Genomic DNA, 16469 nt, shown 5'->3' with positions numbered 1-16469 from the left:
ATTGATGTTCACGTCTGACGTGGGCGCGGGCTGCGCAGGGCGGCGCCAGACCCCAGCCGCCTCCCAGGGGCTAGACTGAGCCCGGCACAAGGGGTGTGAAATAGAATTTATTGTGGCTCTGATTATGTACACGTGAGATGGCCTGGCCGGGCCGGCCGGGCTCACATGGTTTGTACAATAAATACATCTGCGGGGCGGGCTCTCCGCAGCCAGGAAGGGCCACCGCCACGGTTCAGTCCAGCTTCCGGGCTCCCAGCTTCATGGGGCCCTTGGCCACCTTCCTCTCGGCGCGTTTGGCCTCCATCTCCCGCCGCCGCTCCTCGCGCTTCTTCCGGGCCAGCTCAGCCTTGACCTGTCCTGGCGTCAGGAAGGGGAGCCCCGGTCTCAGCTCTCCAGCCAGTGCCTGCCGGGGGCCTGTAGGGGCGGGCTAGTCGGGGAGCCCTAGTCTTCAGCCCACCCAGGGGAAGCACTTACGACTGTCAGTCTCGAGGCCCTCCCAGTTGTCCTCACCCCAAGAGTCCGGCCTCGGCTGTAAAGAGAAGTGTGGGCTGCAGTGGGACCCACTTCTGGCTGAGGTCCACCATCTCTACCCTCTCGCCAGACCTGTGCTGGGTACCTGGGTGCTGGGACGTGCAGACAGGGTAGCGAAGGGGTCGCCCTTGTCGCTGGACTCTGGGCCACCCCAGTTATACTCGCTGGCCAGCCGTGTACCGTCAGGAGGTGGCTCCTGGGAGCTTGGCTCCTGCCAGCCCTGTTCCCAGGAGCCCTCAGCTTCCCAGCTGCTCCAGTCGGACTCTGGGGATTTGGAGGATTTGTGGTCGGAGTTGCTGACCTGTAGAAAAGCGGGAGGGGGAAGTAGCCCTGGGCCCAAGGAGGAAAGAGCCCCATACACACACCTCCCCGCCAGACCCAGCTCACCTGACTAGCACGGCTCACTTGGCCCCCGGTGCTCCAGTCGTCCTGCTGGGCCAGCACAGACTCGGCCTCCTGCTGCAGTGTGGGAAGGGACCACTGACTCCTACCCCATGCTAAAGGGCAAGTGAGCCCGCCCCAGCATCATCCCAGCCACGGGCCCCACCATTGTCTTTTGCCTTCCTCCTCATTTGCTCCTCAGGCCCTGTTTCCCATCTATTAAATGGACGCTGACCCTGGCCTGCCCTCACCCCTCTTTAAGGCTGGGGAATGAGATCTAGATGCCCCTTCCAACAGCCTTGAGAGCCAGAAACTGCTGCTGTCAGCCAGATGGGGAAATTGGGCCCCCAGCTCTGCCCCATTCTGAGGACAGCCCCAGTCCTCCCTCAGCCCAACCTGAGCCCATCCCCCAAGCAGAACTGGTCTGGTTCTAGACCCAGGAGTGGCCTCTCCTTGCTGACCCCCATGGCTGGGTGGGCACTGGAGGAGGGGGAAGGGGGACGGTGTGGGTAAGAGTGAGGAAGTTCAGGGAATGCCCCAGGCACCATCTGCCCAGCCTGCTCCCTGGGGCCGCTGGGGTTGAATGGGGCCTGCTGCTGGCTCTGGCCTACAATGGCCACTCCATGAGGCCTACGTGCCAGGGATGCTGTGCTGATGAGGACAGGCCAACTCCAGCCAGGCCCCACAGAAGCTCCCTGAATGGCAGCCTGTGGATTTGAGCTGGGGTCCCCTGGGGAGGCTCCCTCAGCCCCACACACCTCCAGGCTGCCCCAGTCTTCGTCGTCCCATCTGTCAGCAGCGCTGCTGTCCTCTGCTGTGTCCTTGTCCTCCTCCTGCGTCTCCCAGTGGCCTGAGGTTGTAGGGGTGGCAGGAACAGGGGTGGGGGCCGGGGCAGGAACTCCTGGGGAGCAGAGGCTCACTGAGCTTTCAGGGGGGTCTTGGGACAGGGCAGAGGCTGCTAGGGGAAGGGGGCTACTGGGGGGAAGGGGCACCAAGGAAGCCCACAGGGTGACTGGAGCCTACCCAGCTCCTATATCCCCCGCACCATCCCCGGGGGAGTCAGACAGTAAGAGTTCCTGGGTGCCTGCAGCTCTCAGCCCTCTCAGCCACTGATGGAGCCAGGCCAGGACACTCACCTTCAGGCGTGGGTCTTTGAGGAATGTTGGTTTCTGTGGGGGCAGTGGTTGGGTGCGAACGGATCAGCTTGGAGGTGAGTGAGGAGACCCCGGTCACGGCCCAGCCTGCCCAGCTGGCTGCAGCTCCTCCCATGCCAGGGCTGGAGGCTGCATGGACATCCTTCTCTGGGCAGTGGCATGAGAGAGAGGTGGGTATGGGCACGTCAGGCACCCATGGGTGACAGGACAGCAGGAACTGACAGTGCCCTGCAGCCGCCCCTCCTTTCTCCAGGCCTGATTTCTCCCATCTGTGAAGGGGGAGCTGAGTCAAGTCTGCTCACTAGGACCTTTCAGAAACTCCAGTGGGGGTGGGACACAAACAGGTCACAGTCAAGGACATGGCAGGGAAAGAGGGAACACGAGTGTAGGCCACTCACCCACTTCCTCCAGCTGGGTCGGGTCCTCCGACACAGACTCCAATTTGGACAGGAAGCTCCGAATGGCCTTGAAGGCCTGTGGGGTAACAAGAGGCAGAGCTGGGGTCTCTGGGGTTCCCAAGAACCTACCAGGCCAGCTAGGGCCTGACATCCCCTACAGCCCCAGCCCAGGGCCCAGGCCCAGCTGTGCCTCACCTGGTCTCGCACAGATTTCTCAGGATCTACAGTGAGACCGCAGAGCACAGGCAGGATCTTCTGGGCACAGTCGTTCATTGAGTAGAGGTTGTGGGTGGCAGCAAAGCCCAGGACACCCGCAACCCGGGACGCTGCAAATGGGTCCTTAGTGGCTCGGCTGAAGGCAGAGGTAAGGACCCTGTGTCTGGTCTACGATGGGGCAGGAAAGAGGGCTCCTGAGTGTAGGGTCAATGTTGGGACCCAGAACCACCAGCCCTTACTTCCCAGAATGGGACCACCCATAGGTCCCCAGAATCTGAAAAATGTGAATGAATCACTTAAATGGGGAGAGTTGACCTAAAACTCTGGACCTGGGCTTCTCTTCCCAAATCACTGGGCTCCACACTGCCTCAGGGCATGGGACCACAACAGCAGCTGTCCCCAGGGCTCAGACACAGGCTCCCTTCCTCCCTGCCCAGCTGACCGTTCATTCCTGTTAACTGTCTGGGCACGGCAAGCAACTGAACTTACAAACCCTGGCTGAAGGGATGCACACAGGCCATGGGGCCAAGCACGCCTGGATTCAGATCCCAGATCCCTCCTGGCTGTGTGACTTCAGCCAACTCACTCCTCCTCTGGGAACCCAGATATGGGGCCAACAGCATGCAGGGTCTAAGTCTCTGGGAGAATGAAGGCCCCCACACACAAGACTCCTGGCCCTGGAGGAGGCTGTGGTCCTGCGACAGGGACCGGGCTCCAGCAGTTGTGCAGGACACTCACGCTAGCACTGAGGTAGGAGCCGATTTTGCCCAGGCAGACTGTGGTGTTGCAGCGGATGGGGCCCTGTTCATCCTTGGCCTGTAGCCGTGCAAAGTGCTTCATCAGCTCCACATTGAGGTTGGCCTCGTTCAGCTTTGGGGCCAGGAGCAGCATGGACTGTGGGGCAGAAATGAGTGGGAACTGTGGGCTGTGGCGGGCAAAGGGCCTTGTGCAGGAACAGCCTCCTGGCAGCCCTCATCCCAGAGCACACCCATCAAAGCCTGCAAGGCCACCTCCCAGCCTGGGCCTGGCCCTGTCCAGCATGTTGAAGAAAGGGACCCCATTTCTGTCCCCCTTTACAGCAAAACCTCCAAAGTCCATCTGCACTCCTGTCTCCCATTTCCTCTGCTCTGCTCTCCTGATGGCACTCCACCTAGACTCACACAAACAGCCCCACACTCTGCCAAACTGGCTCAGGGTGAGGTCACTGATGCCCTCCCTGGTACTAATTTCAACAGCCAGTTCTCCATCCTCACCAAACTTGACCCTCAGCAGTTCTGACACCCCTGAGTTTTCCCTCCCTGAAACTTTGGTCTCTGGTCTTCCAGGACACCAGCCCCTCCTGGTTCTCCTCTGACCTGGCTGGCTGCTCCTTTTGCTGAGATTCTAACGTTCACACACCCGGAGCCAATCTAGAGGGCTCTTTTCTATCTAACACTCTTGCCCTAGGTGATCTCAGCCATTTCATGGCTTTCAATGCCATCTTGTGAGCTGACAACCCCCAGGCACATACCCCTAGCCCAGACTTCCCTAAATTTCACACATGCATAACCAGTGGCCAACTCGACATCTCCATCCAGCTGCCTAACAGAAACAGCCACGATGGGGCCCAACATGCTTGTGTCATCTCAGTAAATAGCAACTCCTAACCTTCCAGTTGCTCAGGCCACAAGCCTCAGAGCCACTCTCGTCTCCGTATCTTTTTTGTTTCTGAGATAGTCTCACTCTGTCACCCAGGCTGGAGTGCAGTGGTGTGATCTCTACTCACTGCAACCTCTGCCTCCTGGGTTCAAGCAATTCTCCTGCCTCAGCCTCCTGAGTGGCTGGGATTACAGGCGCCCACCACCATGCCCAGCTAATTTTTTGTATTTTTATTTTATTTTATTTTTTTGAGACGGAGTCTTGCTCTGTTGCCCAGGCTGGAGTGCAGTGGCGCGATCTCGGCTCACTGCAAGCTCCATCTCCGAGGTTCACACCATTCTCCTGCCTCAGCCTCCCAAGTAGCTGGGACCACAGGCGCCCACCACCATGCCCGGCTAGATTGTTTTTGTACTTTTAGTAGAGACGGGGTTTCACCATGTTAGCCAGGATGGTCTTGATCTCCTGCCCTTGTGATCCGCCCACCTCAGCCTCCCAAAGTCTGGGATTACAGGTGTGAGCAACCGGGCCCAGCCATTTTTTGTATTTTTAGTAGAGATGGGGTTTTACCATGTTTTACCATGTTGGCCAGGCTGGTCTCAAACTCCCATCCCCTCAGGTGATCCACCCGCCTCGGCCTCCCAAAGTGCTGGGATTACAGGCATGGGCCACCACGCCCGGCCTAAAATAATTTCTTAAATTTTGAGATGAGGTCTCACTCTGTTGCCCAGGCTGGAATGCAGTGTCACGATCACAGCTCAATGCAGCCTCAACCTCCTGGGCTCAAGCTACCTACCTGCCTCAGCCTCCCGAGTAGCTGGGACTATAGGCGTGCATCACCATACGCGCCTAACTTTTGTATTTTTTTGTAGAGATGGGGTTTGGCCATGATGACCAGGCTGGTCTCCAACTCCTGGGCTCAAGCGATCCTCCCACCTCGGCCTACCAAAGTGCTGGGATCACAGGCGTGAGCCACTGCGCCCAGCCCCTGACCACTGTTTTTAAAACCACAAACTCTTCTCCCCACACTTTCCAACAATGCATATTTTCTTTCTTTTTTTGAAACAGAGTTTCCCTCTTGTTGCCCAGGCTGGAGTGCAACGGCATGATCTCGGCTCACTGCAACCTCTGCCTCCCAGGTTCAATTGAGTCTCCTGCCTCAGCCTCCCGAGTAGCTGGGATTACAGGCATGCGCCACCATCCCCAGATGGTTTTGTATTTTTTAGTAGAGACAGGGCTTCGCCATGTTGGTCAGGCTGGTCTCGAACTCCTGACCTCAGGTGATCCGCTTGCCTCAGCCTCCCAAAGTGCAGGGATTACGGGCGTGAGCCACCGCGACCAGCCAACAATACATATTTTCTAATTCTGTTGTATTGTCTGGCAAGCCCACCCTCTGTGCCCTGGAAAGGAAGCTCCATGAGTGCAGGGGGCTGGGCACCTCATGCATGCTGCCTCCCAGCATGGGGCTTGGGCCAGGAACAGGCAGATGCTCGTTGTCTGCTGAATGGAGGACGTGCTCCCCCGCCAGCTGCCGAGCTGCACCCACGGCCTGAACCCACACAGCAAGGACAGTGTCTGCTTGGACCCATGGGCCAAAGCCAAGGCCTCTGTGTCTAGGGTGAGCCCCTCCAAGCCTTGGAAAACCAGGGGTAGCCACTCTGGGCCTGGCCACACCCACCTTGACCGTCTGCTCCCGGATGGCAGGGTTGGTGTCCAGGAAGCCATGTACGACGTGGGGGAAGATCTGGGTGTTGACCGTTGGCTCGTCAAGGTACTGGATGAACTGCTCCATCTGTGGCCCAGGTTGGGATGTGTCAACATGGTCAGCCCTTCCCACTCTATCCCCATAGCCATGGAACCGCTCCTGGCTTAGCTTTTCCACCCAGCAGGCACTGGCCAGCCAGGTCAACCTCCTGAGCCACCACCCAGGTGTTTGGCCTCAGGCCCAGGTGGAGGAGTGAGGAAAGGCCAGGAGGGCGCTAGGAAGGCCTGGCTCATAGTCCGGCTCATCTGGCCACCCTCTCAGAGCCTCTTCTATTTTTTTTTTTTTTTTTTTTTTCTGAGACAGAGTCTTGCTCTGTCGCCGAGGCTGGAGTGCAGTGGCGCGATCTCAGCTCACTGAAACCTCTGCCTCCCAGGTTCAAGCAATTCTCCTGCCTCAGCCTCCTGAGCAGCTGGGATTACAGGCACCCACCACCGCACCTGGCTAATTTTTGTATTTTTAGTAGAGACGGAAACCGCCAAGTTGGCCAGGCTGGTCTTAAACTCCTGACCTCAGGTGATCTGCCTGCCTCGGCCCTCCCAAAGTGCTGGGATTACAGGCATGAGCCACTGCGCCCAGCCTGAGCCTCTTCTATAAACGAGGGTATCACCCCTGCCCTGCTCCTCCCCACCTGCCCACAGTGCCACAAGGAGGACTGGTGTGTTTGGTGGTCACAGAGGGAATGGCACTGGGAGCCACTGGTACTTCCTAGATCCCATCCATCCTGTCTGATGCTCCCAGCTGCCCTGGGGTTGCAGGAGAAAGACTGTATCCCCACTCTAGAGGGCCAGAGTGACTGAGCCAGGAGAGGAGGGGGCATTAGAGCGCTGCAGCCTGGGCAAGCTGGCCATTCCCAAAACTGCCAAGGAGCCCTGTATGTGGCCAACTTTCTGAGAGCCTGGCCTCAGTGGGTCCCTCAGTTGTGTGTATGTTCAGGGGTGGGGTTTCTGGGGTCCCTGTGCAGCCAGGGCAGGTGCCTCCCCAGCCACCAGGGTGGGGTCTGGGTGGACCACCACAGAGTCTGGTACAGAGGCCTCACCTGCTGCAGGAGGCGGATGCGCATGGCCCGGTCAGTGGATGAGAACATCTTGACCACCACAGGGATGATCTTCTGCTGATACTCCTCAGCGCTCAGGAACTTGCCCACCTGAAAGGGCAGGAAGATGGGTTCAGCTGCTCACAGGAATGGGCTGACTTTGCTGGGCTCATCTAAATTCCTGGGGCTGATATCCCAGGGTGGGAATGAAGTGATGGCGGAGTGGGGGGGCAGGCATTTCCTCAGTAGCTCCTCTACCCATATTCCATCTCAGCCTTGCCCTTAACCTTTCTGGGCCAAGGCCTCTTTCAGGAGGCTGATGAAAGCTCTGGGCCCCTCCCTACAAACAGGTACTTTTATGCCATATGCAGAAATTCTGCCTGCAATTTCTGGGGGTTCTCAGCTATACAGGACTTGCTTGTTGTCTTCTCCCCTCCTGGCAAGTCTTTCAGATGAAAGGGTTCTCCCCAAGGTGAGGAGGGCAGGGAATGCCAGGTGCCCATAAAAAGGCGGGCTGGGGTCTGAGGAAAGGGTGGAAGATCCAGCCCCCAGAAGTCAGGTGAGCTGAGTGCTAAGCAGTCAGGAGGGAGGATGGCAAAGTGGGGTGGTGAGTAGGTAATCCCCTGGGCCCTGGGAACCAAGGTGCACAGGTCAGACCCGGAGAAATGGAGGAAGGGCTGAGGGTTGTGAAGCCAGAGGTTTGTGGAAAAAAGGATTTTAGCGGCAGAGTCTCTCCTCCCCAGGGGACAGCTGGTCAGGTACCTGTTTATAGACACTGGCAGGAAGCTCCTGCTCATATGGGCTTGGGTCTGCCCTAAACAGCCTGCCCTACCCCAGGGCCTTCTCTTTGGCAGTTCCTGTGCACCCAGCCAGCCTTCTGGACCCCACAGTTCCACTCACCTTGAAGAGGGGCGTGAGGACAACGGCCCCAGCATTGCCGAACTCGAAGGCGGTCAGCAGCTGGGGCAGCACCTTGTGCCGACAGAAATCCTCAGGGAATGCGTCCAGGCTCTTGCTCAGCTCCTGGAAGAATTTTTGCTTCTCGGCTGGCTCTTTGATCTGGGGGAGTGAGGACGGGACCCGGGGAAGAGATCAGCCTGGTTGCAGCCCAAACCCAGCCATGGGTGAAGACAAGGAGAAGTGATGCTTATGGGCCTTATGGGCTCTGGAGCCTGGCTGCCTGGGTTCAAAGCCCAACTGTCCCACTTACCTGCCATGTAAAATGGGATAACAGCTCTACCATCTACGGGATAGTTCTGGGATTCAACCAGAAAATGCACATAAAAGCTGCAGAACAGGCTGGCACACGGCAGATGCTCGGTGGGTTAGGGACTGTTGCTGCCATTGCGGCTACCTGACCTGTTGCTGGGAGAGCAGCCACTAGGGGCAGCAGAGGCATCACTAAGGGCATCAGGCCCTTTATCGGTGTTGCCTCTACTGCTCGCCACCCAGGATGTGAGCACAGAGGAGGAAACTGAAGATCAAAGAGGTGAAGGGGCTTACTTGGTTCCCCTGCCCTGGCTGGATTGGGCAGGAAGTTCCTGGTAGGCCGTGGGAAGGCAAGGATTAGGTACACTTTACTCCCAGACCTCATCCTCCCACTGAGCCAAAATGGACCAGCCTGTAAGCTCAACGGTCTCCTTTAGTCCTCCTAACCCCCCTTTGAGGCCATAATACCCCCAATTCATATTTCTGGAGCACAGATTATGTGCTAAAACCTTTACACAGATTATCTCAGTCCTCTTCACAACTTTACCAGGTAGGTGCTAATGTAATCCACATTTTACCAACAAGGAAGCTGAGGCACAGAGAGGGAAAGGAGCTTGTCCAAAGTCACACAGCTAAGAAGCAGTCAGAGGAGGGTCTGACTCACTGGTTTGGCACCTCTCCTGTGCTGTACCCTTCAAAAGATGCTGTCACTCCCCCCATTCACAAAGGAGGAGACAGAGGGTCAAGGTCAGCAGCCAAGAGTGGCCAGGCAGGGGTCATGACCCAGTGTTGTGTTCCAAAGTCCCTGTGCTCTCTGTTGTACCATCACCCCCATAGCCGCGGCTTGGCCTGGGAGAGGCGACCTCTGGCTTGGGACAAGAAGGACCTAGATGGCCCTTGAGCAGCTCAGACCAGCGTGGGAGGCCGGCTTGGTGCTCTGATCACATGGTTCAGCGGGGCCAAGGCCCAGAGAGGCTAAATCACATCCAAGGTCATACATCAAGAGAGTAGCAGCTGGGTTCTCCCCACCACTCCACCTAACAATGGGAAGAGGGGCCCCTGGGCACTGCCCTCCCATGTTCTCCTGGAGGCTCCCGAAACCCTATTTCCTATGGGGTACACTTTAAGGAGAAGGGTAGCTTGGCAGAGCCAGCCGTACAAGGAGAACTCCACGTAACAAAGTTCCTGCTGCCCCGACACTGCCCAGGAGGCAACGGGGTCTCAGCGTTTCCAGCAGCTTCTCCTTCCAGGTTTCCACCCTCCAAAGGCCCTCCCCGCCCCACAGCATCTGAGTCAAGATTCCATGACCTCTGCTGGGTCAGGGTCTGTGGAGTGTCTGCCACTCTCCTCCCCTGCTCCTGATTCTGATTCTCAGCCCCCGCTGTCTTCCCCACACACGGCTGGGGCCGGGCATTGCATAGAGCAGAGCCTCCCTCCCTCCTCCCTACAGCAACCCTGCAGGCCAGTGCACCCAGATGCTCCTCACTATACATATGTGGAAACCAAGGTTCAGAGGCAAAGCAGAGGGCTCCCTCCTCAGTATCTCTCCACGTGCTGTCGCCTCTGCCTGGAACTCTTACTCCAGGTACCATCCCTCTGGCTCCCACAGTCATGTCCTTCAGGCCCCAGCTCCAATGTCACACTTCAGAGAGCCCATCCCTGAATACCCACTCCAGTACTTTCCTTCCTGCACTGGATTTTTCTTTTCTTTTTTTTTAAGACTGAGTTTTGCTCTTGTTGCCCAGGCTGGAGTGCAATGGTGCGATCTCGGCTCACTGCAACCTCCTGCCTCCCAGATTCAAGCTATTCTCCCGCCTCAGCCTCTGGAGTAGCTGGGATTACAGGTATGCGCCACCATGCCTGGCTAGTTTTTTGTATTTTTAGTAGAGACGGGGTTTCTCCATGTTGGTCAGGCTGGTCTCAAACTCCTGACCTCAAATAATCCACCAGCCCCGGCCTCCCAAAGTGCTGGGTTTACAGGCGGGAGCCACCGCACTGGCTGGTTTTCTTATTTATGGTGTTCTTTTGTTTGTTTGTTTTGAGACGGAGATTTGCTCTTGTTGCCCAGGCTAGAATGCAATGGCACAATCTTGGCTCACTGCAACCTCCACCTCCCAGGTTCAAGCGATTTTCCTGCCCCAGCCTTCCTGAGTAGCTGGGATTACAGGCATGTACCACCACGCCCGGCTAATTTTTGTACTTTTAGTAGAGATGGGGTTTCTCCATGTCGTCAGCTGGTATCGAACTCCCGACCTCAGGTGATCCACCCGCCTCAGCCTCCCAAAGTGCTGGGATTACAGGCGTGAGCCACTGCACCTGGCTCTTATTTATGGTTTTTATGTTTTCTGTCTCTTCCCCAGCAAGAGTTCCCAAGGGTGGGGATCTGGTCTGTTTACTTTTTGCTAGATTCTTGAGGACAGTGATCTAGGTCCGCCTCACCTTCCTCCACACCGTGCTGCCCACCCCCCTGCAGCCAGTACAGGGTGTTACACCCCTGGGGACCAGAGCCAGAATGTACACGTGGAGTGACTGGAGTAACCAGAGCTGGCCCTAAATGCCTGCTGGGCACAGAACACTATACCACACATTTTCAATTCTGACTCCTCACTGGGTCCCTTTGAAGTAGGTACAGGTTGAGTCTCCCTTGTCCAAAATGTTTGGGACCAGAAGTGTTTCAGATTTCAGATGTTTTTGGATTTTGGAATATGTGCATTATACCAATTCAACATCTTTTTTTTTTTTTTTTTTTTTTTTTGGAGACGAAGTCTCACACTGTCGCCCGGGCTAGAGTGCAGTGGCACGATCTCGGCTCACTGCAACCTCCGTCTCCTGGGTTCAAGTGATTCTCCTACCTCAGCCTCTGGAGTAGCTGGGATTACAGGTGCCCGCCTAGCTGATTTTTTGTATTTTTAGTAGAGATGGGGTTTCTCCATGTTGGTCAGGCTGGTGTAGAATTCCTGACCTCAGGTGATCCACCCACCTCAGCCTCCCAAAGTGCTGGGATTACAGGCATGAGCCACCGCGCCTGGCTCCAATTTAACATCTGTAATCCAAAAAAATCTGAAATGCAAAATGCTCTAATGGGCATTTCCTTGGATTGTAATGTTGGTGGTCAAAAAGTTTCCAGTTTTGGAGTAGATCATGCATTTTCGGATTAGGGATGCTCAACCTGTACTATTATTGGGACTGAACTTCAGCCAAGGGAAGTCACAGAGTGAGTATGAGCTGGAGCCTGGGTTTGAACCCGGATTGGCCTAACTCCACAGTCCATGCTTGTCTCCTGAGGGTCAATTGTGAGGTACCCTGAAAAGCAGGGTAGGGGCAGAATGAAAAAGGTAGGGTCGAAGCCCAGGGTGGGTTGGGGGCTCACCTGAATCTCCTCCAGGAAGAGGTTGGTTTCTACAAAGCGGTTGCTCATGAAGCCACCAGGTGCCTGGCAGTTCTGCAGGAAGCGGGCTGGGTTGGGACGCACCTTGGGGTTTGCTCCCACCAGCTCACAGTAATGGGGCACCAGCGTTTTGGGGATCTGTAGGGGAGGGGTCAGTGTCAGGGCAGGGGTAGCCAGCTGGCAGAGGGGCTGAGGCAGGGCAAAGAGCCAGGGGCAAGAAACTTACCTTCCCAGGGTTGCGTAGGGCTGCTGCCCGAGGTAGGGGCCCATTGAAGACTTCCCAAATGAGGCAGCCCAAGCGCCACATGTCTGCTGACCTGTGGCAGTGACCCAGAGCTCTTAGGGCCCCACCAACCACCTGCACAGGCCTCCAGCCTGCCTTGGGCACCAGGCACCCACTGCATGCCAGGGCCTGGCTATGTCCCTCAGCTGAGCCATCAGTCCCAAGAGGCAGGTTTCATTAGCCTCACTTAACAGATTAAAAAAACCAAGGCTCAGAGAACTAGGCACATCTGTCCAGGTCACAGAGCTTTCAAGTTCAGAATCACCCAACCCCGAATGCTGTGTCCGTCCTGCCCTACCGCCCTGAGGACCCTGGGGGCAGAGGAGTGTCCCTCACTCCTGGGACACTGATTCCCTCCCCAGCCAGGCAGCAGGGAACAGGGGAGTGCCAACTAGTCTAGGAGTCCTGAGGCTGCAGGGGCCTCCAGGACAGGGCAGGTTGGGGCGCGCTGCCCCCAGTCACCCACCACTTCTCTCTGACCACTCTGCCACTGCTGTCAGCCAACTCCGGGGGGTCATACTGCTCAAGCTCGGGGATCCCCTTGCGGGGAGGTCCCCCACCGTTGCCCTGGGCTGAATACATGTAGTCCAGGCCCCCAAGCTTCCACTCGCCAGCTCGGTCCACGAACACGGCGGCCATGCAGACATTGTTGTGGATGAGGCTGCAGTCGTTGACCAGGAAGCTGAGGGCTTTCTGGGGGCAAAAGGAGCCATCACGCCCCAGCACCTGCAAGCCCCCATCCCTGCTCTCATCACCACTGCCCCCCACCTCACCACGATCTGGTGTAGCCCCCAGGAGATCTCCAGCTCCTTCAGGCCACCAGCCTCCACTCTCGCCTTGAGGTATATTCCCAACGGGGTCACAGCCTCTGTCACGACGTGGAGGCATTTTTCTGTCTGGGGAAGGGGACACAGGGTTATCAAGGACGGAGGGGCAGAGAGGAAGGAGAGATAAGCGACTTGAAGTTGGGAGAGATGGGGAAGAGGAAACCAAATCTGGGGGTGCTGGGGCACATAGGGTGGAAACAGGGCAGGAGGGGAGACAGGAGTGGGTAACCAGGACATCGTGAGGGGCAGAGACGGGCAGGCAAGGCAGCAGGTACCTCCAGTCCATCGATGTAAGCCAGGATGTTGGGGTGCCGTAGAGTTTTGAAGCGCTTGAAGGCAGCTTTGGCCACCTGGGTCTGCTCTTCCGCGCCAGGCTTCACATCATAGACGAAGATGGACACGGGGCTGCCTGTGGCCTAGGGGAGGGCAGCGGGGCCTGAGATGGTCCCAGAGCTGTTGTGTGGCCGGAAGACAAGGGCCCGCAGCCAGGTCTCTCTCCAGGTCAGCCTTAGGGACACTTCGCCGGGCCCACGTGACCCCGGCCCTGTCCGCCTGTCGGTCCCGCGGTCCCTCCGCCCGCCACGTAGGCACTGCCCGCCCCCTCCCCGGCCTGCTACCCCTTGGTTCCGCCGCCACGTCAGGCCGGGCGCGACGCGACGGGGCCGGCGGCGCGGAATAGGCAAGGCCCAGGTCGACCGCGGCCTACGGAGCTCGGCCGCACTCACCTTCTTGCGGCCGCGGTGCAGGGCCCAGGGCCCGGGCAGGCCGCCCTCTGGGGGCTCCGGGATGAGCTCGAACGGAAAGTCCCGGACCGGGTCCCGGGCAAAGAACCACATCGTCCCCACCGCCGCCGCGGGCTCGGGCGCCTTAGCTCCGGGTCCTCCGGCCGCCCGAGCCGGGGCGGGGCGGAGAGGGGGCGGGGCCTGCGTCTGACGGGGGCGGGGCCCGGGGGCAGGGCGGGGCCTACGTCGGGGCGGAGCAGTACGTGAATTGGGGCGGGGTGGGGCAGAACCTGAGTTGGGGCGGGAAGGGGCGGGGACAAGGGAGGGGCGGGAGAGGGGCGGGGATGGGGGAGCTAGGGAGGGGCGGGGATGGGGGGCTAGGGAGGGGCGGGGCAGTCCGGGGCGGCGGGCGGTACTCAGATCAGTACTCCGCCGCCGGGTAAGTCACTTAAAACCCTCCAAGCCTGTGAGCCCTTTTATCTAAAGAGGCCTAAATCCTAAAGGATAATAGAGCCTGCCGTCTAGCGTACTGTAAGGATGAGAGCTTAAGAAGGGACAGACGGATGGGGAAACCGAGGCAAAAAGGGGGAGAGGTAGAAAGACTGACAGGCATGAGAGGGTGCAGTGAGGAGTGAGGCAGAGACCCAAAGAGGGAGACTGGCCCCACGCCAGACACTCTCTCCCACCAGCAAGTGGGTGCCTCCAGGCTCCGGGGAGGAGTCGGTCCTGGTGAAGTGACCATGAGAAAAGCACGAGGAGACGCCCCAGAGAAAGAGCGTGGGTGAGAGGCAGAGAGTGAATCCAAGGTTCCATGGAGGTCCAGAACCCCGGGGCAGGGGCGGGCACCCAGGGAATGGAGGAAGGAGAGACTGAGGAGGGAAGAAGAAGTGACCCCAGGAAAGGAGGGAGGGAGAAGGAGCAACTGGGCAAGTCTGGAAGAGGCCAAAGGGCTGGGAGGGGACCCTGCTCTCCTGGGCTCAGCTGCCCGGCTCTCAAGCCAACGGATTGCATCTCTCAGTGCCTGTGTAGACAGCCATGGAGTGGTGTTAGCTCAATCAGCACATCACACTGGTGGGGATCCAGCCCCTGAGCTGTGTAGGAGGGGCTGGACAGGCAGTGGTTCCTCTGCTGGTAGGGTCTCAGGACCCAGGCTTGGGGACAGTGCCTCAACCACAGCTATGGAGCACTGGTGAGATTCTGGGACCGGTTATGAAAAGTCTGGTTGGGATGCCTTTGGGAGATAACTCAAGGGCAGAGATGCCACAGTGAGACGTTGCTGGGTTTCAATCACGGTTCAGCCCCTCATTGGATGTGAGAACTCACACAGTTCCCTTTGGGTGCGTTAGGTCCCCCATCTATAAACTGGGGTGAGGGCCAGGCACAGTGGTTCACGCTTGTAATCTCAGCACTTTGGGAGGCCGAGGCTGGAGGATCACCTGAGGTCAGGAGTTCCAGGTCAGCCTGACCAACATGTTTGAAGGGGGCCTGCCCCTCCACACCTGTGGGTATTTCTCGTCAGGTGGAGACGAGAGACTGAGAAAAGAAATAAGACACAAAGTATAGAGAAAGAACAGTGGGCCCAGGGGACCGGCACACTCAGTATACGAGGACCTGCACCGGCGCTGGTCTCTCAGTTCCCTCAGTATTTACTGATTACTATTTTCACTATCTCTGCAAGGGGACTGCGGCAGAACAGGGTGATGGTGGGAAGAAGGTCAGCAGGAAAACATGTGAGTAAAGGAATCTGCGTCATAAATAAGTTCAAGGGAAGGTACTGTGCCCAGATGTGCACGTAGGCTGGATTTATGTTTCTCTTTACCCAAACACCTCAGTGTAGCAAAGAGTAACAGAGCAGTATCACCGCTAGCATATCTCGCCTCCAGCCATAGGGCAGTTTTCTCCTATCTCAGAATAGAATGACTGGTGGGCTTTACACCAAGACATTCCATTCCCAGGGACATACGGGAAACAGAGGCCTTCCTCTTATCTCAACCGCAAAGAGATCTTCCTCTTTTACTAATTCTCAGCACAGACCCTTTACGGGTGTCGGGCTCGGGGATGGTAAGGTCTTTCCCTTCCCACAAGGCCATATCAGGCTGTCTCAGTCGGGGAGACAATACCCAGGCTTTCTCGGGCAGAGGTCCCTGTGGCTTTGCACAGTGCATCGTGTCCCTGGTTAATAGAGAATGGAGAATGGCGATGACTTTTACCAAGCATACTGCCTGCAAACATATAGTTAACAAGGCACATCCTGCACAGCCCTAAATCCCTTAAACCTTGATTCAATACAGCGCATGTTTCTGTGAGCACAGGGTTGGAACTAAAGTTACAGGTTAACAGCATCTCAAAGCAGAAGAATTTTTCTTAGTACAGATCAAAATGGAGTTTCTTATGTCTTCTTTTTTTCTGCATAGACACAGTAACAGTCTGATCTCGCTTCCTTTCCCCCACATATGTGTGGGCGGAGGATTACCTAGGTGCGGAGGCAAGAGATTGAAGGCACAAACTGTTTCAGTATAATAAAGAAAATAGTTAGAATAAGAATAGTCATAATACAAATTAGATATAGAGATGGTCATGAACAATTATCAATCATTGTTATAAGCATTATTAATCATTAGCTTTTAATATTACTCTTTGTTGCATTACTAATATAACCTAGGAATAACCGGCGGGTATAGGGTCAGGTGTTGAAGGGACATTGTGAGAAGTGATCTAGAAGGCAAGAGGTGAGCCTTCTGTCACGCCCGCATAAGGGCCTCTTGAGGGCTCTTTGGTCAAGCGGTAACGCCAGTGTCTGGGAAGGCACCTGTTGCTTAGCAGACCGCGAAAGGGAGTCTCCTTTCCTTGGAGGAGTCAGGGGACACTCTGCTCCACCAGCTTCTTGTGGAAGGCTGGATATTATCCAGGCCTGCCCGCAGTCATCC

The 16469-nt window shown here is 57.0% G+C and overlaps 1 protein-coding gene across 19 annotated transcripts; it reads right to left on the bottom strand.

The window, feature by feature from the left end:
* Positions 1 to 94: 94 nt before the first annotated feature.
* On the bottom strand, positions 95 to 13772 carry SCYL1 (SCY1 like pseudokinase 1). Of its 19 annotated transcripts, none has more exons than XM_063783085.1 (18): positions 13546 to 13772; positions 13096 to 13236; positions 12767 to 12889; positions 12460 to 12686; positions 11937 to 12027; positions 11693 to 11848; positions 8014 to 8172; positions 7117 to 7224; positions 5994 to 6107; positions 3419 to 3574; positions 2660 to 2848; positions 2465 to 2540; positions 2049 to 2213; positions 1671 to 1813; positions 919 to 990; positions 617 to 795; positions 475 to 529; positions 95 to 357 (listed from the first exon to the last, which is right to left on the bottom strand). In XM_063783085.1, the coding sequence occupies exons 1-18, from the start codon at positions 13654 to 13656 to the stop codon at positions 259 to 261; spliced, it is 2364 nt and encodes a 787-aa protein (XP_063639155.1). In that variant the 5' UTR covers positions 13657 to 13772; the 3' UTR covers positions 95 to 258. The 19 variants fall into 19 exon arrangements, with proteins under 19 accessions (XP_063639155.1, XP_016776740.2, XP_063639156.1 ...); XM_016921251.3 differs by having other exon boundaries at positions 617 to 832; positions 919 to 987; XM_063783086.1 differs by having other exon boundaries at positions 919 to 987.
* Between the last annotated feature and the right edge of the window lie 2697 nt (positions 13773 to 16469).

The sequence above is a fragment of the Pan troglodytes genome, chromosome 9 (genome assembly GCF_028858775.2).
Source record: "Pan troglodytes isolate AG18354 chromosome 9, NHGRI_mPanTro3-v2.0_pri, whole genome shotgun sequence".
NCBI lineage: Eukaryota > Metazoa > Chordata > Mammalia > Primates > Hominidae > Pan > Pan troglodytes.
Note: the sequence above shows the minus strand (reverse complement) of the source record. Positions and strands in the feature narration are given on the sequence as shown.

What these genes read in the sequence shown, in the direction of transcription:
- SCYL1 (XM_016921250.3), bottom strand. Translation starts at nt 13,656, where the DNA reads ATGTGGTTCTTTGCCCGGGACCCGGTCCGGGACTTTCCGTTCGAGCTC. An exon ending in TCCTCACGCCCCTCTTCAAG is followed by an intron (nt 7,225 to 8,013) that starts GTGAGTGGAACT and finishes CTGCCCTTTCAG; the next exon opens with GTGGGCAAGTTCCTGAGCGC. An exon ending in AAGTGAGCCGTGCTAGTCAG is followed by an intron (nt 833 to 918) that starts GTGAGCTGGGTC and finishes GCTTTTCTACAG; the next exon opens with GTCAGCAACTCCGACCACAA.